Source organism: Corvus kubaryi, unplaced genomic scaffold (genome assembly GCF_017639235.1).
Source record: "Corvus kubaryi isolate FWS band 111438036 unplaced genomic scaffold, C.kubaryi_AGA036_p1.0 split3-73, whole genome shotgun sequence".
Classification (NCBI taxonomy): domain Eukaryota; kingdom Metazoa; phylum Chordata; class Aves; order Passeriformes; family Corvidae; genus Corvus; species Corvus kubaryi.
In genome coordinates, this window is record NW_024582091.1 from 41,618,714 (window position 1) to 41,640,660 (window position 21,947).

The 21,947-nt window shown below is 39.6% G+C and overlaps 1 protein-coding gene across 1 annotated transcript; it reads right to left on the minus strand.

Moving 5' to 3' along the window:
- Window positions 1-1,380: 1,380 nt before the first annotated feature.
- PEX3 (peroxisomal biogenesis factor 3) lies at window positions 1,381-21,930 on the minus strand. The gene is made up of 12 exons (XM_042017030.1): window positions 21,837-21,930; window positions 13,642-13,773; window positions 12,237-12,318; window positions 8,589-8,632; window positions 7,372-7,496; window positions 5,968-6,034; window positions 5,819-5,873; window positions 4,792-4,948; window positions 3,821-3,891; window positions 2,856-2,978; window positions 2,075-2,171; window positions 1,381-1,692 (listed from the first exon to the last, which is right to left on the minus strand). The coding sequence occupies exons 1-12, from the start codon at window positions 21,907-21,909 to the stop codon at window positions 1,609-1,611; spliced, it is 1,110 nt and encodes a 369-aa protein (XP_041872964.1). The 5' UTR covers window positions 21,910-21,930; the 3' UTR covers window positions 1,381-1,608.
- Window positions 21,931-21,947: the final 17 nt, after the last annotated feature.

A 21,947-nucleotide genomic window follows, 5' to 3' on the forward strand; every position in this document is an offset into this window, starting at 1 on the left:
TAGTCAGTTTCTGGCCAAGTTATGTGAAGAATAAGGTGGGGGAAAAACAGGCACTAAATTTTTAGAGACAAAAGAAAGAACAAAGCTCAAACTGGTGTTCAAATGCATGTAAGTCAATTGTACCCCGTCTTTAATGCAAGAAATTTAACTTCCATAAAACTGCACAGTAAAAACTGACAGTTTTAGAGAAAAGAATATACTTTTTTCAGGTGCGTTTAACTAGTGCTAGCTGGCAGTTTCAGCTATGTAGGGTAACATCTGAAAGAACAGGCCTGTAAGGATTAGGAATTCATCATAAATGCATGCAGGCAATGCATATGCACATCATCATTTCTCATCAAGGAAGTGATTACTTTTGCAAGTTCTTATTCTTGAGTAATTCTATCCATTATTGAAACACAGGTAAACTGGGAGAGGGTTGGGTTTTTATATTTTGTATACTTTTACATGGGTAAAACTTGCCTCTTCTTTTACAGCCTTTGTTTTTACACAGTTAACAGGGTGCTTTCTGTGGACTATTAAACAAAACATATACTTCAGTGACTAACTCTTGAAAAAAGACAAATAATCAGGAGTTGCTAGGGATCTTCAGCTTTGGCAAAGAGACAACATTTTAAGCAGAGGGTAGACTGCATCCAACTTGAAAAATTTCCAAACTCATCATGTGTCATGATTTGTAGGGATACACACACAAGGTGAAGCTTGCAAAGAAGAGGAGATAAAGGACAACAAAAAGCATGAATTGTTTCTGTTTCAGTGTAGAGATTGAAAGTTTATTTTCCCTGAGTAATGTTCATGAGTGCAACATTAGTAGTCTGTAAGTTAAATCTATTCTTTCAACTGTCAGGATTTTGAGTGATGGGCCAGGTCAGGTTATTCTTTTTCCTTCCTGTAATGTTAATACACATACAAATTATACATTAAAATATTTTATTACAATACAGACACTTGGGCTCAAAATTAATACAAATTAAGATAAAATATTTACAAGGTAATGTGTACAGTGTAGGCTGTTTGAACAGCATAAACAAGAGAACATCTGAAAAACCACATTCCTTTAGCATTAAGTAACAGAGAGAGCAGACCCCCAGCTCGTTCAAGAACATGCATCCATTGGCAAAGGCTTTCTGAAGAATGAAAGACTTTGGAACAAGATTTGTAAACTTAAGGGGAAAAAGATTTACTTTATAGAAAGAAAAATCTGGAGGAAGAAGAGGAAAAAAACATTACTTCATTCTGCTGCTCTGTGCTATTCTTAGATCACTGTCATTAGTTCTTCCCAAAACTTACACACCCCAGGCAAACGAATGGGTTTTTTAGTAACTTGCTGTAATACTGCCACCAGATGCCTTTTAGATGCAATAAAAACAACCCAGTGAATTACAGAAGAGTTTAACCACTTTTTTAATAGAAAAGTGTTCACTTACAATGTTTCTTTCAACAAATTTTTAATGGATGAAACATAATTCTGTTAGAAGAAAATATGTGCTCACTCCCACTTTCCTCAGAGTGCTCTTTCTTCTGGTCTGCCACTCCTACACCATTATAAAATCAGTAGTCGCCAGGGATTTGTTATATATACACCACCTATTTGTAAAAATGTGCAGGTCATTTCTCTAGTTGCTGAGGGGTACTAAAAGCTTCATAAACATTAGCAGCAAAATCTTTCACTTGTTCCATCATCAACAGGTCCTGGAAGAAATGTAAAAAATAAACTTCCTTAATTAAACGCATTCCCCCCTATCCTGCCTGTGCTGTAGTACAGAATTCCTAAGAAAAACACCTGGTACTCCCACAGGCACAACACGAATTTCTTACTTTAGAAAGGTTTATGAGCAGACCTGCAAGTAAAACTAAAGACAAGAAGTTTGTGCTTCTGCACAGTTCAGCAGAAGGAAGAAGTTCTAGAAAAACAGTGTATTTTTGGAAGATACAAATTGACAAAAAGTTTGTTATGGCAATTGTTTTCAATTTTTTGTAAAGCCACTGAAATGAAACAGAATTATTAAAAAGAAATATACAACCTTAATTTCAAGATTTTACTTGGGATATTGTAAATAAGGCAGATTCTTACCTGAACAAAGTGACTGGGTGTTTCACTGCATACTGAATGGATCTGTCCATTTATTATGGGAATTATCTTGGCTAAAGGAAGACTGACACTGGAAAGACTAGGAAAGAACAAAAAATATTGACTTGCTCTGACATAGATGAAGCCACTAAACTGTGATTATAGAATTCTAAGTAATTACCACTTAAAAAGGAAGAATTGTAAGACTGCAAACTAAAATTTATGGATGAAGGGTTTTTTCTCCATATCAAACCTTTCCTTTTATATAGGGAAGTACCAATTCAAATTCCAGTTCATGTTCCTATTGCACTGTTTCACACTTGCTTCTCTTGCATGAGAATTATGGTTTAGCCAGTCTTCACATGTGTGTATAAGTAGACAGGTCATAGAAGTGCCAGTCTACAATTTCACGCTATTTCAAACTAAACCAGGCTTAGGCAGATAGCCAAACTAGACTTTGGGGTATTTTAAGTGACGTAAATAGTATATATTTAAATTAAAACATAATTATCTGAAAGCCAATAGTTACTAAAATAAACATACATAAATCCAGTTATCATTCAAGGTTTTAATTTTAGTATTTGAGAAATAATATTTCAAGGATTTGAACTCAGCTTTTGGATTTGTAATGCCCTCACCACACTGCTTAAAACCAGTTAACTCGAAAACAAAAGCTATTTTTAAACAGTCTTCTAGGAGGATGTAGAAAATCCTGAATGTTACTGCATTTTATCTGCACACCAGTGAAACCTAAAGCTCCATGGGTGCTTTGGCTCCCTCTTACCTATTTACAGAGCTGTTTTGAGAAAGGTCCTTTTCAGTAGGTCTAAAAAACTCTGCCATATTGTCCAGCAGTCGACTGAATCCTCTATTTAAACATGTGCTCAAAACTGTACTGAAGTCTGGACTGAGAATAAAGAATAATAGAAAAAAAGATTTTATTTCTGGGTTTTATGTTTTTTAAACTAACAAGCCCTGCAAGTATTCAGTGCTACAGGTGTGCCTCCCCTCAGAGATGGTGTGTGAGCCAGACAAATGCCACTAGCACTGCCACCTCATGAAACACCAGCTCCCTCAACAACCTGAACTCTACCCTAAGATTACTAAAACGCAGATAAACCTAAAGCATTCCTCACTTCTATTTCTTACTAAGTAATAACATAGAAGGGACTGATCCTAAAAGTGCCCCCCATCCCTGGCAATGGTAATAGCTTTACCATTGGTAATACCAATACCTTATAAATGGTAAGAATAGTTTGACACTTGTCTCATTTCCCTCATATCCTACCTTTATTATAAAAGCCTCATTTTTACCAGCTCTCTGGTAAAAGGGCACATACAACCACCCTCAAAACCATGCATTAAAAATAAATTCCAATAAGCCAATACCGGTGTTCACTTTATTAAAGCAAGTAAATCCAATAAAATTATTCTCCATTTACCCTGCTTTAGCAGAAGAGAAGTACTTCTCTGTTCCTACATAACTACAGAGCATGTGAGGAAGAGAGAATAGGTCTGACTGTCAAGGACATCCTGGGTATCTTGTTAAGGCAGCATTATTTCTTAAAAAGTTTCAGAGCTCATGAATTTTGAAAATCCCAACCTACAACTGATAAATATAAAAAATTTAATTCAGAATGGCCACATTTCTCAAATAAAAAGTTGTCAGCTTTTTATATGCAAGTAATTGTCTTACATAAATAAGTTTTCAGGAGGAATTTAATGTGAATACTGAATATTTCTCTATACCTTTCTAGCATATCTCTAGTTTCATTCAGTAATTTAATTGTAGCAATGTCTCTTTCTGTGAGTCCACAGGCCTAGAGAAACCAAAGACAGATACTATTTAGTAAGTGCCATCAGCAACTGTAAGAGCAGAAATAGAAAAGTTGAGTATCACGGAATTAAGTCAAGATGTACAAGTGATATATAAAAGAAAATACTGTTGTAAATCAGATTCTCTACAATTTGTGTTTTAAATGGTCACTGTAGGATTTTTTTTTTAACTAAAAACCAATACTAGCAGGAATACCAAACTATTTGAGCAAGTCATCTTTCCAATTCTGACCTTCAATACAGAATTAAATGCAGCATATCAGCTTAAGTTAAAGGAATAAGTGCATGTAGTCACATGCTGAAGCTCAGGTTTCCTCATTATACCAGTGTAATACCAACTGAAGAATGAGTTTTCTCCAGCCTGTGGTGTGGATGGAGACAAACACCTTCACAAAATTAAGAGATTAATGTTACAGCTGAGATTAGATACACTTTTCTCTTGACTACTGTTCCTTTTTCAGCCCAAAGCATCAAAGGACTCCAGCACACCATTCTCTTGTGCACGAGCCAAGATGCTCCAACACTCCGTGAACTTGGCTGGTACTCAAGCGCAGGTGATACAATTTAGCTTAGGGCTGAGCTAAGCTGTGCTGTGTCACAGCTTCTGTCATGGGCTAAAGGCATTAACTGGGCTGCATTTCTGAGCACAAAGCTGACATTCTGAGGGTGACACTTGTTTTCTGTCAAATCTGAAGAAAATACAACTGTGCCTAGATTAAAGAGATAAAGACACTTGATTTATGATGGAAGAGGCTTTGCCATTTATTAAAGACACAGATGCCACGGTCACTAGAGGACTGTTATGCACCCTTCCTTCTCCAAAAAAAAACCCAAATAAAAATGCAGAATGAAAAAAGGTAGGTGAAAGGAACTGAATCAAGTACCTGGCTAGCCAAGGGGTTTTCTTCATCTGGCATCAGATAATGACATAAGGGAGAGTACGATGCAATCTGATCCAAATCTTTATGTTCCACTACTTCCCTGATATCCTTAAGTTTCTGTTCCAGCTCCAGAAGAGACAGGGTCTGCTTAAGGGAAATACTGGAAAGGAAAAAGACTACAGTACTGATTGCAAAATGAGTAACGCTGCTTTCTCCTTCTACCAAGAACATGTTTGTCGCCATCTCCGGCGGCTTGTCGGTGCTGGAGAGTGAGGTGCCGCCACCTTCCTAAGAGCACCTCCTTAGCAAAGCGCTTGGCAGGAGCACCACGCACTCACACACGCATGGATAGCTCCAGAAAATGGGTTGACGACAAAGAGCTGGGAAGGGACTTCGTATGGGGTTCCATGGGAGGAGTTTAATGCAGCCACCCTCATGAAGGGTTCCAGGGACAAAGAACACGGGAAGGTCCAGGTTTATAAACGGGAGCAGGGAGAGCATCAGGGACCAACGGTCTGAGGGCACAGGGGCGGTACACAGGCAGGACTGGGGAATGGGAGTCAATGGGAAAGTCTGAGGGAGTGCTGATGGGGCAAGGGCCAATGGGGGGAACCTGGGTGGAGAACCTTCTAGGGCATGGGACACAAAAGGTATAAAGGGGCAGGGAGGCCAACGGGCCAACCAGGGAAGCAGAACTGGGGTACATTAACATACCAAAGCAGAGCATCTTGGGGGAAGCCTTTTCTGTCACCCTAACCTGGGGAGGTTCTTTGATACTAGGGACTGTCCCACCAGTGGACTCTCTTTGTCCCTTGTACCACAGGCTCACCGGCTGCCATACATGTTCACAAGTAACAAGATTCCAATCAGCTACATGGATTTGCACTGGCAGACAGCTTGCTACAATAAAAGCATCGTTTTGAAAAAGTCAATGTGCCTGCTTTCCCCACCCAGTTCTAATAAAACTGTTTTGGGAACAGTCATCACAATAAAACTTAAAAGCTAGCCACAGAGAAATACAGGCTCTTACCTTCCAAAAACTTTATGCACAGCTTGTTTAACAATAGTTATCAACTCAGTCAGTCCTAAAAGGAAGAAAGTAAAAATTATTCTAATGATTTGTTCAAGTCTCAAAAAAAGAATTTTGTAAGTGTAGTTAGCTCATAATAAGCACCATACCATCTCCTAAAAGGTGCTGAATGCTTGATAAATATTGCTGCTGAACTTCAGGGGGAGCTAGTGGTGTCTGTGGAGGAAAAAAAAAAACCCAACAGTTATGTAACATGTCAACAGTAGAGAACAATGCAAAAATAATTTCAAAAATCATTTCCTTAATCTTTGTAATACTCTTCAGCAAAAACATTCCCCCGCTCTCTTCAACTCTGTACTGACTCTTCTTGCCTGTCAACCCCCAGGTCTGTCCTAAGTCCTTTGGCATTCTTTTCTTCAAACCTATACAGATCTCTCATCTTCAGTGGCTCAGAAAAATCTTTCACTTTTCATTCACATACAGGAAAGTCTCTTAAAAACCTGCATTGCAGGTGAAACTAGACCCTCCACCACCCCAGAAATTAAATCTAGTGGATTAGTTATTTATGCTGAAATCTAACAAAAGCTTATCGGACAGAAAAGAAGCTTCCAGAAACCAAGACAGGATTCCAGTTTGTCCCAATGGAATGCTTCAGAGTTGACCCTGTCAACCCACTTCTCTATTGAGAAGCTAACAGAAAGGAAACATGTTTCTAGTCCAAACTCATCTTGCCCTTCTAAAACAGCTTTTTCAGGTTTTACAAAATGAAGCATGACCTCAGTCAACTCTGGCCTTCCTAATGAAAGCTTTTCTCCATCCTGCCTTGACATGCTGCTGTTCCTTGACTCTCAGCAGGAGCTATCACGGGGGGCAGATAAGAACTAATCAGCTTGTATCCATTATTTTTAGATATGCCATCCAGCAATTTGCAGGTCCCACTCCCTACAACAGGTACTTCCTTACAGTGGGATTAATCTATTTTTATTGAGCAGTGATACACTACATCAACAAAATACAGGTCTTCCACCTTGCTTGCCCCCACCAACAGACATTTAGATAGATGGCCTTTTGGAGTTAAACCAAATAGCCAAAATTTCAAAGACAACGTTTTTCTTCTTTAATCTCAGAAAAATTTAACTGGAGGAATTAATGTATGTACTAGGAAGACCTAATAATACATATACTTTTGCTTACATACTCACACAGATCATTCACACAATATTACCATTTCACAAAAAATTAAAGCAAAGAAATAATTTCATGTTCAGATAGAAAGAAGCCTTTTTCAAGCAAGACAAATGCAGACAAAAGGTATTCTTCAATATTGCAGGTATTCAGGTAAGCAACAGTATCACCACATCATCCAAATTTAGATCCTGTCAAAGGACATCAATATATCATACTGCCAGTAATGCTTGCATGTACCCCACTCTTGTAAGCACCCTTGGTTTCATTCCAATACTCCTAAGCTATGCCCTTTTTATCTCACCAAATAATCCTTTCCCTTCCAAGGAAGTGCAAGTGCTACCTCTGAAACAAAGCAAGACCCTTACTGTGCCGTTCTTGCCGAGCGCGGCGTTATCCAGGTAGATGTAACCGCCGATGATGTTTAACTGGACCCGCAAGAGAACCACCAGCATACAGGTGCTGTACACAGCGACAATACTTCGTGTGAAACCTTGGAAAGACAGAACAGAGTAACTGCAAAGTCAGGGAAATGGGGATGAGTCAAGGGAGAGAGTGCTCTCCAAGACTCACAAGTGCTGATGACTTTTAAATATGCAGTCACATTTCTCTCACTGGTTGTCATAACACGTTTTCACAACACATACCCAAGATGGTCATGAGTCTAATGTGCTGGATCTACATCTAAAGTGTCCCATTTAAAGTCCTATATTAATATTATTTTGCACATTACACAAGTTATGTTGAGAAAATAAAAATCATACAAGTTTTTCCAGAAGGAAAATGTTTAGTGTCAAAATCATCTTTCTTCATTAGGCCAGGAAATACACAGTCTATGTTAGCCCTCATCATGCAATTCAGACCCAACTGCATCTTGTCAAAAAAGTTACCTAAGACAGAAGCAGCTAAGATCTAAAGGAGGAAAATTAAAATGAGCATCAGCTACCAGCCAGTAGGCAATGAGGGTGTAGAGAAGAAGCATCATGAATAGATACAGAGATGGGAAGAAAGGATTCAGATCAAAAGTAGGATTTGTAAAGGTGTTATGAAAAGGAGAAAAAACCAAAAGTAGTATTTCACTGCATAATTATCTGAGTTTACTTTTTCCTTCTCTTCCGCTGCTTCCATCAGCCAATAAATACAAAGATGATGCAAAGGTTTCATGACCACTGCTATAGTGGTTCTCTCCAACAGGTTCAAAAAAAGGGAACTGCTGGCCATGTAAGGGCTGGCCTACATTTCTGATTGAATTTCTATTACATCCAGCACAGAATTTCTGAAACTAGTTTCATTTTATTGCAATGGCACAGAAAGGTCTCACAAAGTTTCACTGAGTAGAGTAGCAGGAAGGCAAATGAAATTCTTCACCTTCGTCTCTGAGCTTCTAACTTCCCATGGGGCTAAGAAAAGTTCCTTCGTGAAAAGCCTTTGGGGGTGCAGGGGCAGGGAGGAGGTTTGCCATGTGTGTTACACTATCTTCATATCTACTGAAACAACCCAGTGTAAAGTTGTTTTAAATGGTGTAAAAGACATTTTAAATCTAAGCTAAATAATTATGCAGATGTAATCTTTCATTTCCACTTACTTATTATCTTTAAATCCTCCCATATTTCTAACTTGTTTGCTGGCCTGTGGGAAAAATAAATGGAAATATTAAGAATTATATTTTACTTGGAAATTAACAAGTATGTTAAATGACACAGCAGTGCTCTAAGGCGAGCTTATTTAGCTACCATAATTATTCAAATAATATCCAGGTCTATATCTCGTTCAAGAAAGGCCTTGTTCAAGAAAGCAGTATATAAACAACACACTATAAAGGCACGGAAAAGATATTCAAACCTTGATCTAGAAATGTAGCATTTAGTGATGTCAATTACACACTTACATGATCAGTTCTGAGTTACTACAGTATGCAGTCAGAAAAAGCCACTGATGGTATAAACTGGTCTTTTCTGGGGCCTTGACACTCTATGTATTTAATGTAGACTCAGTCCAGCAGGACTTCCTGTGTATAATAAATGCAGGATCAGAATTTCTATTTCCTACTTTCTTGCAAGAATTACCATTGCCTGACGTGTTTAAAGTTTATATTTGATCATCAAAAACCAAAGAGATCACAACCATCTGTGGAAAGGAAGTCTTGCACCGTCCACACCAATACATGTTGATCTTTTCTCTTTTGTTGAGGTGTGTTCACTTCTTTGACCTGACCAATTCCTAGAAGTTTATGTTCTGCAGTCAACAACGCAAGACTGTCAATTGCATAGATACACCTGCCTGAAGTACACTGCATACTTATAACTACTATCCAGAGGTAATCATAGCAACACAGCAGCAGTAGCAGGAATAAGAGCAAGCTAACATCCAAAATTTTCACCAGCCATTCTCACCTGTTAAGCACTGTCAGTAAAGAATGGCTACAGTTTGTCTATTGTGGAAGACATACATTGTAAAAGTCATTTAGGGAAACCTTTGCTAATTTCTCAGGATCAGAATTAACACTTAAATATTTAGAGCCAAGAGTTCAAATTAACCTATACTTTACAGTAACCTAGTTTACCAAAAAAACTCCCAAACCCCAGCACTTCTCACTAGAAATCATTTCTCTTTACAGGCACAACAGGTGCACTTTGGCAGTAGTTTGAACATTCTATCACTTACACAAAGAATTTTTAAGTTCACCACTATCAAATAATGTGAATAAACTATTATCTACAACTCTAAAAATTAGAGAGATTAAATAAACAATAGCTGAAAGAGATACAAGGACCCACGGCAAACACAAAACCAATTTGCACACTTTTCACAAGCTACGCTGTGCAGGTTTTTAAAGCTTTGCTAAAAGCAAAACAAAGGAAGGACTTTGTAAAAAATACTGTAATATTTCTATACATAAAATATATAATGGGACTCAAAGCTATAGTTGTTACTTATCAGGGGTAAGTTCTCCATGCAGAATGAAGAGAGACAGAGAAGCCAATACATCATCAGCCAACTACACTTGCACATTTTACATCAAAACATTTCCTAGAGCTCATGCTTACGGAGCTTCTCCTTACAGGGTAAGGCAGCAGCCAGATAACAGTTGAAGTCTGCAAATATTAAGCCTAACAGTATAAATTATTTGTTCAGTCTTCATCTCCTGCAATTTATTAAGACTCAGCTGCTACTAAAAACTCAACTTTTACTTCATGTTTATTTATTTGGAAGGCCATTACTTGCTACGAAAGCAAAGGACAATGCAAACAGAAAACAGAGGTTTGGAATAAAGCTAAGTGCTGAAGAGGTGGTAGATGAGCAACATCTGCAAGGCTGCAGAAGCAGGGACTTCACCTTATCTTATCCAATCACTGGGCTCTAAAAAGAGGAGGACAGACCGAGCAAGAGTATCTGTGGTCTTGGATGCTGTTCCCTCTTCAAAAATTTCTCTAGAAGCCAGAAGACTTCAGCCTCCTTACACCCCTGGCCACCCCAAATTTAAGGAATTGAATGGATTTTAAGTTAAAGATTATTACCTACCTGTAATATATGATAATATAGATCCATAACATGTTAAGCCACACCACAGATTATGTGAGAAAAATAATACATCTTCAGGGACATTAAGAAAGGTAAATCTCTACATCTGCTCTTTTGTATATTCAACAACAACAGCACTTAAAGGTCTGGAGACATTTGACTGATCTTCTCAAATGGAAGTGGAAAGCAAAGAAATCTATACCTCCATGCGTAGCAGAGCTTCTTCAAAGAATCACTTCAAAGTGGAGTGAGCTTTGATGGCTGATTCCATTATCTGTACCTTCACAACCCCCTCCCTACATTTCAGTTCAAAACTTTCAAGCATCCAGTTAAAACTTTCTCAGTGTAAGCCAAAATAAGAAGCATTAAGACACAAATTCCACTGTAAGATACACTCTAAATGGTCATCCATGCTTACAGAATGTTGATATAACAAGCATTAAAAAAAAATTCTGTTTTCATAAGTGCATACCAATAACAAGAAAAAAGCTTAATCTCTATTTTCACTAGGATTGTGGGAATTCAGAGGTGCATCATTGTATCCTGTGACTGTTTCAACTGGTCAAAAAAGTTAGACATAGCAGGTGTATTTTGATAAAAGAATGCTTACTACAGAGAACAAACTAAGGTATCATATGTCTTCACCACTGAACAAAGGATTACAAACTGTTGCAGACTACTTGCTGCACAGTTCTGATGACATATGTGGTGATCCACAAGCTCTTTTGTTCGTTCAGTTTAATTTTTTCATTGAATAAGACTTCTATTATGATAAATACATTTATATCATTAGAATTGACCTTTCCCAATTCCTCATTATTTGGGGTAAATACTATTCAGTAACAGTTGCAAATCCTCAGATAGTTTATTACAAAAACATCATTCAGGCTGCAATTCCCCCTTTAAATCACGCTGCTCTGCTGTGGAAGTTTTTGGACTGAAAAAAACAGTGACTGAATACGTAACCTATTAAATGCTGGACAGCTGAAGTTACAGGTGTATAAATAAACTAGTGGGAGGTAAACTAGAAAGACAGTCTAGAGTGAGTCAGAAATCCTGTGTTAACTGCCTACATAATACTTTTACTCTGTGCCATATGCCAAGCAATTTACATTTAAGGTACGCCACTATGCACTTTACGTATTTAAAAATAGGCTATTTGTTCCTGCAGTTGTAAGGAATTCCAAGATGTTTTCTGACAGGGAAGCATTTCTGTTAATGTATGACATGTTCCTATTAGTTCTACTTCAAAAATAAAATTTAAAAAATTACTTCTCATCACTTACATGCCTTTTCAATCTCATCTTGGATACTTTCCACTACTACTCATGTCTGAACTTGGTAAGATTACATAAACATTTTTACAAACACAACATCAACAACTCACACAAAATATTCTGTTCTGTTTAGAGGACTAGATCCTCTAAGTACTTTTATCTACCTATCTTACACCCACTTCAACAAAAAACATGGCTCTCACTGCAGCACCTTAAAGGAGGTATTATCTCCTGTAATTTTTGGAAAATGCCAGCCATACCTATCAAAATACAACTAACATGACAAAATATTTACATAGTGATTTCAAAATACCTTAAGACTAATGATTCAATGGGACACTGAACCAAAATTCTGCATGTTCTCTACATTATATAATTTGAAAAAAACTTGTCATCAAAACAAGTGGAGTTCAATGCATTTAAAACAGTCTTACCTATTTTTAAGAAGAGATGTGAGACTCTCAGAGTTTAACTGATGCATTAAGGCATCCTTCAATGTTGGGAGCATTGACAGTACTGTTATTAAAAGAAGAAAACCAAACAACAAAACCTGTCAGCATCAACAAGAAAAACCCCATCATAAACCCATCCTCAGTTCACATTGAACAGGTGCTATAGGATGTACATCCCATTGCTCAACAAGCAAAACTGGGAGAACAAGTGAAATAGGAAATCCCAGGAGTACTCAGAAGTGCAGTAACCTGTGCGCCTCTCACAAGCTGGGGCACAATGCTGCTCTTACATGGCCATGTGGTTTTACTGGCTCGAGATGCAAATGTGTACTCACATCCTGCATATACATGCCTCCAACTCCCCAGAAAAAATTCGGCTGAAAACCTACACTACTGCATTTCTCCCAGTGAGAAGAAAAAGATCTGAGGTTTATTTTGTCTGATGAGAACTGGAGAAAGGTATGTTCTAAATGAGAGAAAGCTAGTGGGAAAAAATGCTTTACTTTCAGAACAATGTCTGATCGGCTGTTACATGATGGAACAGGAAATAAAAAACATGATAAATAAGAACAAAGTATGAAAAATCTTGTCAGGAATGCATGCTGCCAAACACAAGATACTTTGTACAAAGAACGGCAAACAAAAACTTAGTCCTTGCAGCAAGATCACTCCCAGCAGTACAAAATGGAGAAGATGAAAATTAAATACCAATTGTTCAGGGTAAACAGGTTGAACTTACAGCCACCCAAGAAGCCATTACAAATTTCAACAGAAAAAGAAAATGCTGCCTAATTTGTTTAATAAAAATAGTTTTGAATGGCCTGTATTTACAATGGCAAGGAATTTTTTAAAACTCTTCTCTGTCATCTCCTTTCCAAAAATCTTAAGACTGGTGCTGTAAGTACTTTCACTTTCTGCTCTCCGGCTAGTAAGGTACCTTCTAACTGAGTAGGAAACTGATGGGCTGATGTGCTTCTTATTAAAAATTACCCAGCAAGTTCTCCATGTTGCTTACTAACAATGTGCTATAATGAATAAAACAATCCTGCTGTAAATTCGGTATTGTTTGAATCTGAGTGCTATTTCACACCTCAACACCACATGCAGATTAACGCAAAAGGATCCTGAAGTGACAAAAAAATTGTAACCTGCATGTGTATTTGTATGTGTATTGATGCGTAAGCGTTCAGATGTCCCCTAAGATCCCTTTAATCCTCTACTCTTCAGACTCTCTTTATTTGCAAAACAACTCTATTTATACACCAGTATTTAATTAAGATTTTGAATTTACCTACATTTCTTATTCCTCTTCCATCCTGACAATATGTAGCATAAATCCCTGAACACCTCCCCCTTTTTGAGAACAGTAGCTTTTTCCTTATCTTACCTGTCATATTGCACGTCCTCTGATTACTTTCAAAATGGTACTGCCTTCGTGCTTGGGCGATGTACTCAGCTGCCTCTCGTTCTTGGATTTCTCTGATTTTCTTCTGCCCATATTTTCCCAGTAAATAGACTCCTACAGAGAAATATCCATATTAGAAGGTGCTTTTAAAAAGTGAGAAAGGTCCCTTAACCCTTTTTCTTCGATTTTAAAGCATAAGGGTGGCATAGTGGGGTTTTTTTTTGGATATGAGGATCTTGAGTATTTTAATAATTATTGACAAAGAAATACTCAGAAAGAATGTTTTCAAAATTAATTAAAATGTCAAGGCTAATGACTTGAATCAGAAGAAACTTTCCTGATTAGAGGTATCTTGCCATTCACAGAGGACATTTTTGGTACTACTGCAATGTGAACAACTAGTACAGAAGAGACTGAAACGAAAAAGAGAAACAATGTAGGGTAAGAAAAACAAAGAATAGAGAAAACAAACAGAAATGCATAAGTCTAGAGATGGATGAAAAATTGAATTTTTTAAAAGATATATTTCTAAAATTAGCAGAAGTTAGAGATAAAACTCAAGTACTAAAGATCATGTAAGAGAAAAATCTTATAGATCAACACTTCCTTCATTTGGTCTTGAAACTTCTGTAGGAAGAACCTTAGCTTCAAGGGGGCTTGACTGTGGCTCCTCTTTTTTTACCACACCTGGTTCCTACTTTCCAGCCACACTCTTCTTCTCTTGAGAGTCTGACCATCCCTCCTCGCCCTCATTATGAATCTTTGTTTCCATAAAGACAGACCAAAAGTTTTTGCTTTGCATTTTCACCTCTTCCAACCTACATCCCTCTGCAGTTTCCCCCAACCGCCTGTCCCACATCACCACGGGTTCAGATATCTATCCAGGCTGCCCACAGCCCTCTTCCCATCTTTCCTCATCTCTGCTCCCTTTTCTAAGCCATTCCTCAAGACACCACTACACCTTCTAGGCTTATCCTCAGCACCTTTGCCCACTCTAAGTTGCTTTCCATTAATTTCTCCCCCTCCACCTGGGCCTTCTTATAGCACCTCCCGTGTGTCAGGTTCATCTGCTGCCTCCCATATGCACTGGCAGCAGCAGTTACCTACTTAGGTGTGCAACAAGCACTTCCTATGCTCTCTCATGAAAGGTTTGGAGAGGGGATGGAGACAAGGGAGGAACAAACCCATGCAAAAAGACTATTGTACAAGTTAATAATCTTTTCTCTGTGTGGACTAATACTCTGATTACTGAAACTCATCTACAGAGAGCCAGCTCCAAATCTGTCAGGTCAATAATGGCACACAGAAGAAATCTGAATAACAAATCAAGTATTTTTAAATTTTTTTCCTCAAAGTACTTTCTAAAGTTGTAAACACACAAAGTTTTCTTCAAAGTTCAATTTTCACATTTAGAAGTCAGTATTTGAACAAATGAGGCATTTAACAGTTGCTGAAAGCCGGAAGTTTCAAAATTAATTTTATAAACCAAATCTACAAAAACTAAAAAAAACCCCAAAAAACAAAAAAAACCCAACCAAAAACAAACAAACAAACAAAACCCATAAACAAACCCAAACCTGGCAAGATTTTGAATTCAGCTACATTTTTTAGGTTATTAAAACCTTCCAAAATATTCTCCAAAACTATCATCAGTGCTTGAAAAGGCTTGTCAACTTTGTGCTCCGATGTCCATGGTTGTAAAAAAATCCTGCTATTCATACTGGCATTATGTTTGCTCATAGGCAACTACAAGCCAGACCAGTCTGGAACAACCACAGTCACTTCCATTTCCCAAAAGCCTCATAAAACAGAAATGGGTAAATCTCTCCCTCACTTCAGCCTTTAGGCAGACTGACCATTTGCCATATGGAATATTCACTTCATTAGATGCAAACTTTAATATTATTATTATGGGCCCATATATGACAAATGTGATCTCACCATTAAATTGTTAACCAAAAATGAGAATTCACAATCAAGATTATTTTCATCTAAAATGTTACCAATTCCTGCTAAGAATATCTATTCAGAATACAACTGTCAGGTTACTTATTTTTTTCAGCTAATATACTGGAACAGAAACAATTTTTTTAGCATTAGTGATCAGTTCTTGAACACAAGGTATTTCCAATCATTTTACCCCACCACATTTTTCACATTACATTAACATATAGTCATTTGTCCAAATGACTAGTTTTGTTTACTTTTCTGCACCCCAAAATAAATCCTTTTAACTCCAGGTTTTGTGGGAGAAAAGTCATAAGTATAAAAAAATACCCTTCCTGAATGTAGACAGGACATAGCAGACATGCAAACAGTTCAAGAAGAATCATGTGCATGCCCTGGAGTGATGTACTGGAGCAGCAGCTTTGAGATTGAGACAGCTAATTGCTTAACACTTGATTGTTAAGGCTGTGTGCCTACGCTGTACTAAGAGCTGCCGTGCCCGGTGAGGGCACAGCAGGGCAGCAGCAGTCACCCAGGTTTAACAAGGAGTCTCCAGAAAAAAACACTTGTCCAAAACAATGCAACACCAGCTCCTAAGTCTCATTTTTCCCTCCCTTCCCTGAACTAAGCTATAACTTTGACCCACTGTTAACAGATGTTGCTTAATCCAGGATTATCCTCTTCTCTGGAATGCGATGCATTAGTTAACCAAAGTAAAAGCTGCACCACCCACCCACCCGCCTTAGCAAACCCACCAAACAACAGCAATCTTGAGGTTTGGTTGTCAGCAGCAGACTATCTGTGTTACCAACTGCTTGGCTTGTAAGTGCCTCTAAGTCGCCTGGAGGATGCAGCACTTCACTTGTGAAATTCAAGTCTCAGTTGTGACAGTGAACTTCTGCCCACTACGCTCGTTCCTGACAACAGCAGCAGAGCCTCTGCAAGACTCTGGCTTATGAGACATGTCAAGGAGCTGCCAACCGGGGGGTTGGCTTGCATGGGTGTTTGCATTTTTCTTTAGGACAACCATGTGTATCTATATTAGTATGTTGCATTAATTCTGAGGACTTGACAATAATACAGACTTCTTCTAAGAAGTCCAGAATGAATGCATCACACAAAAACATCATCACATGGAGCTGGAGGCAGGACCAGAGAAAGCCACATCCAAAAACTGCCATGATGTCAAGTCAGCTAACAAACCTGTAAAAAACTAAGCTGGTATTTTGAAAGTCTCATTATAAACATGCAAAGTCAACACCAGCTTTTCGTAATAACTAATATAACTTAATTTTACCTCTCAGTATGGGATAGGAGGTCTGCAAAAAGCTGCAGCAGCAAGATTTACTCATGTCTAATTAGCTAAACTATTGTATAGATGGAACTTCATACTAAATCTTCCCATAAGTTTCATACAAAACCAGGAATTAAGAAAATTCAGAAATAGTGAGACTGTCTATGAGATAATTCCTATGGAAGCCTTTTTCTATCTTTATCAAAATGGGAACTATACAAAATGCTACAGTCTCAACACATCTGATTTGGAGGAGTCAGAAAAAGATGAGTGATAAAAACAAGGATTACATCAGCTGATATCAGATCCTTCAAGTACAGGAACCTCAGTAAGGATCTCAAACTACAATTCATACTGTGTTACAATTGATCTAGAAAGAGAAACGTATTTACATTTGTACGGGCTGTCTGTGCTGGATTTGGCTGGGATTGAGTTTTCTTCATAGTAGCTGGGAACAGTGTTGCTAATAGAGAGATATTTTTCTAATTGCTGAGCAAAGTACACAAAGTCAAGGCCTTTTCTGCCTATCACACCACCCCACCAGCAAGGAGGCTGGGGGTCACAAGGAGTTGGGAGGAAAGACAGCCAGGACAGCTGATCCCAAAAGATCCAAGGGACGTGCCACGTCATAGGATGTCATGCTTAGCAGGAAAATTTGGGGCGCAAATGGGGAGAGGGGGTGCACTGCTCAGGGACTGCTGGGCATCAGTCAGGCCTGATTCTCCTCCTCATCCCACCAGGGAGGGATGAGTGTGTCTGTGTGTCTCTATGTGTGTGTGAGGAAAAGGCTCTGTGGTGCTTTAGTTGCTGGCTGGGGAGTGCCCTGGGGTCTACAGCACCCATATCCTGTGGAAGCAACACTTTGATTTGAGATAAATATGCTCTAATTTGTCTCCATACCCCTCTTTGGCTGTAGCACTGTACAGTCTCTTCCCACCTTAATGTAAGTAATGGAAGAAGTTTACAAAGTCTGCAGGCTCTTACATGTTCAATCTAGTAGCCTCCAACAGGTAGGATATTTCTCACATCACACAGTTTATGGCTTCCCATAAAAGGAAGGGCTCAGCCCCTTCCCTTTCCTTTCTTCACAGGTGGAATGGAGGGCTGAGCAGAAGAGTGGGATAGGTAACTAGGAGGCATCAGGTTTTCAGGAAACCTCTTTTACAACCCTAAGTAACCTCAGCCCTCACTGCCACACTTACCTCAGGAAAACAGAAGGGAAATTTTCAGTTTTAAGAATTTTATTATGTAGAAATTGTGCTGACACACAGAAGCCTGCATCCTTCCAGGACACGGACAGCTCCGTAAGTTGTGGTTTGTCCTCATGTTCAAGCAAGCCATGCATCAAGTGACATACAAGCCATACAACTGTCCCATTATGGTTGAAAATCATCTTTAAAACATGCAGGCACTGAAGCCTTATTCTCTTGGCAACACTGAGTCCCATCAGAACATATTTAATGCCCCTGTGCTTATTCACAAACCAAGCCAACTTTCTCTGCTAAGCAGAGAGATTTCTGAACTGAAATGCTTTTTCTGCAAGCCAAAGGTCGCAACAGATGAAATTCAGAAATAACTAATGCACCACTGAAATCAGAACCATACATTGCAGACACACCCTGAGCTCGATCTTCCACTGCAGCAACAGAATTTCAATGGTGAATCATTTTGCAATATCTACTGAAATCTACCTTGAATGCTGAGCACAGAGATAAAAAACTACTTTAAACAAACTGTCCAATAAACACGTGAACCTTAGGTGTCCTTGTGGCTTCATCATGCTCTCTCTCTCTACTTTACATATTTTTAGAGGGTTTGATCCTAGACCACTAGATCTTGCTTGCTTGCTTGAAGAGATTTAAGTATTTTCAGTATGCAACTTCTTATATATTGTTAAAGAAACAAGTTCTAAAGAAAGTGTTTGTACAGGGTCTTTGCCAAGGTGAGGCCTTCTCAATCCTGCCCTGTGGTTAAAGGGAAGTTACATATATTTTTTCAGTTGTTTTTTCCCTCAATTTGAGCTCTTATTTTTTGAGATTTCTATCTTCATAAGCAGTAAAATCTGTCGTAGTGTTGGGATTGAGAGAAATTGCACGTACAATAACAGTCACTGGTAACACACATGGAATCCACTTCAGTAAACAGAGGAAAAGCTACCAACCAACTCTGATTTTGGTGCGGTAATTCTTCAGTAACACAACACTGATACAACACTGTATCAGTAATAATGTAGAAACTCCTGTACTGTCCAATGAATCATTAAATATTCACATTAAGCTCTGACCATGTGCCAGTTAAGGACTTAAAATCATTAAATCTTGTGATGTCCCATTTTCCTTGTTATACCCTCCTTCCCAGAAAATGCACCTGCAGCTCTTAAAAAACCACCAGAGAATGTAGATTCCAGACTCTGCAACTAAATCAGCAGATTTGGATGCTTTCCTTAAATCATTCAGCCACTTCCAAATATTCTGTCTTCAGGTAAAAGCAGTGTGTAAAGTTGCATTCCACCTTTCAAGATTTTGCAGTATTTTCTGGAGAGTCCACCACAGATCTCAGAGTTCTGATTCAGTGGTGGTAGCATTACCATAGCTCATGGAGTTTTTTTAAGGTCTGATCCACAACTATGTAGATGACCAAAGCACTCAAGATTCAGCTGCTGAACAACTATAAAGCAGCACTCTGCCATAATTCACTCCATCTCCCTGGCTCCCTTAAAATACCATGGTGGAAAGTTGCCACCCGTGGCAGCTAATGATGTTTACCTGCTTGTGGAAGCCCAGATTTACTTCAGTCTCAAATACATAAAAACCAATTCTCTAAGAGCCCTCAAATGCTACACAGCCTGAAGAAATGGATAATTGATCCATGCTGCAGAAAATGACAGCATAGTTAAATATTTTCAGTCAGAAGTTGAAATGCTTATTAGAGAAGGAGTATGTTGGGGTTTTTTTTTTGTTTGGTAATTCTTTAAGTGACATTATTTTAGTCCATAATTATTATTTTAAGTGCACTTCATCCAGTCAGTAGCATTTTAGTGAAAGTGACACTGAGCTGTATATAAACAACACCAATCATAAGGAAAAAACTGCAAATTCAGTTATGTTAGGTTGGTTTGCAGGCTGGCAGAAGGCTGTTTATACATGAGGAATTTAAGATTTCAGGCTATGAGGACTACTAGAGCCACAAGCTCCCATATACCTGCTTTACCACTTGGGAATTGATCCATGTTTACTCATTGGAACTGGGACAAGTGATTTTTTACTATTCCCATTTGTCCACCCACCACTCTCACACAGACAGTTGAAGGGGAAGGGGAGCATCCTCCAGGTGACAGCCTGGTGTATGTATCTGTTTGCTTAACACACGGGGCTGATAGTGAGGTGGTAAACATGACTGTGTGCTGCACTTGCAGAGTCACAAAACCTGCAGGTGAGGGGGTGAACTGGAGGAGCAGCCTGACAAGTACAGCAGTAACCATCACCCAGCCTGTTATCATGGATTAATTGGCACTCTTTGGAAAGACGCAGAAGGAATTAATGATGAAAGAATGCAGATGACACAAGAACCAAGGCAAGCCAGAAGTAAATACAATTCACCTTCACAGGGGACTTCAGCTCAATATATGACAAAACATACTACAAAAGCCTTGCAGCCCTCAGAACATTCAACTCTTCAGGCAAGTTCCAGTTCTGTGTCATTTACATCGGATATAAGTACGTCTGATGACTGAGTGCACAAAGACATGGCTGTGCCTTTTGAGGAGTATCTAATCTCCAGCTGCACAGCTATGCACTTTTAACACAGAGAGACAGATCCAATGTGCCCCTTTAAATCCAATTCCAACTAAAAACAACCCTATAATACTCCAGGGGAAGGTGGAGTTTACTAGACCATAACCACCCTATAGGTTAGACAAGAGCCTTAAGGGAGAAAGAAGTGCTCGAATAATTAACACAAATCCTCTCTGTGAAAGCTTTGTGTCTGCAACTAATCTGTATTTGTCCAGAGAAAGGCAACGAAGGTGGTGAAGGGTTTGGAGCACATGTCCTATAAAGAGTGGCTGGCTGAGGGAGCTGGGGGTGTTTAGCCCAGAGAAAAGAGGCTCAGGGGAACCTTATCACTCTCTACAAATACCTGAAAGGAGATTGTAGCCAGGTGGGGGTCAGTCTCTTCTCCCAGGTAACAAATGACAGAACAAGAGCACATAGTCTTAATGTGCACCAGGGGAGGTTTAGGTATGACGTCAGGAGGAATTTCTTCACAGAAAGGGTGATTAGACATTGGAAAGGGCTGCCCAGGGAGGTGGTGGAGTCACCGTCTCTGGAGGTGTTTAAGGAAAGACTGGATGGGGCACTTGAGTGCCATGGTCTAGTTGACAAGGTGGTGATCGGTCGCAGGCTGGACTCGACGATCTCTTTTCCAACCTAATTGATTCTGCGGTATTTGAAAATTCACCTCAACGCACAAGTCACATATGAAAGCGCAGGTTTTCAGTCTGCATCCTTAAAAACAACACAAGCGTCACCCACGCTTTGCGCGTTTAAACGTTGTTTCAAAGCAACGCGATCACCCGCCGTAAGAACACCCGGACAACCCGAGTCCCTGTCTTTTAGGGCTTAAAGGACGACGCGTAGATTCCCCTTCCTGCCTCGGGCAGAAGTCCTGCTGGCACCTGGGCTCCCCGGCGGCGGACGGTGAGAGCGCTTCGGTGTCACCAGGTGGGCGCAGGGCCCGCGGCCCGGGGGCACGGAGCCTCTCCAGCCAGCACGGGACCCGCCTGGCCGCAGGGGCTCGTCGGGCCCAGCGCCAGCTCCAGGGGGGCCTCTCCGGCGGGAGCCGGGAGCGCTCTGCGGGGAGGCCCCACGGCCAGCACCGCATGCCCCCGCATTATCGCCCCCGCATTATCGCTCCCGCCCCTCGACCGGGAACTCACCGCCAAGGAAGGTGCCGAGGACGAGGCATTTCTTCTTGTGCCGCTTAAGGAAACTCCAGAGCGAGCGGAGCATCCTGCGCGCCCGGCCCGGCCCGGCCGCCCCTCGGGTGC

What these genes read in the sequence shown, in the direction of transcription:
- PEX3 (XM_042017030.1), bottom strand. Translation starts at nt 21,909, where the DNA reads ATGCTCCGCTCGCTCTGGAGTTTCCTTAAGCGGCACAAGAAGAAATGC. An exon ending in TCAGCACCTTTTAGGAGATG is followed by an intron (nt 5,874 to 5,967) that starts GTATGGTGCTTA and finishes TCTTCCTTTTAG; the next exon opens with GACTGACTGAGTTGATAACT. An exon ending in GTGCATAAAGTTTTTGGAAG is followed by an intron (nt 4,949 to 5,818) that starts GTAAGAGCCTGT and finishes TTTCCTTTCCAG; the next exon opens with TATTTCCCTTAAGCAGACCC.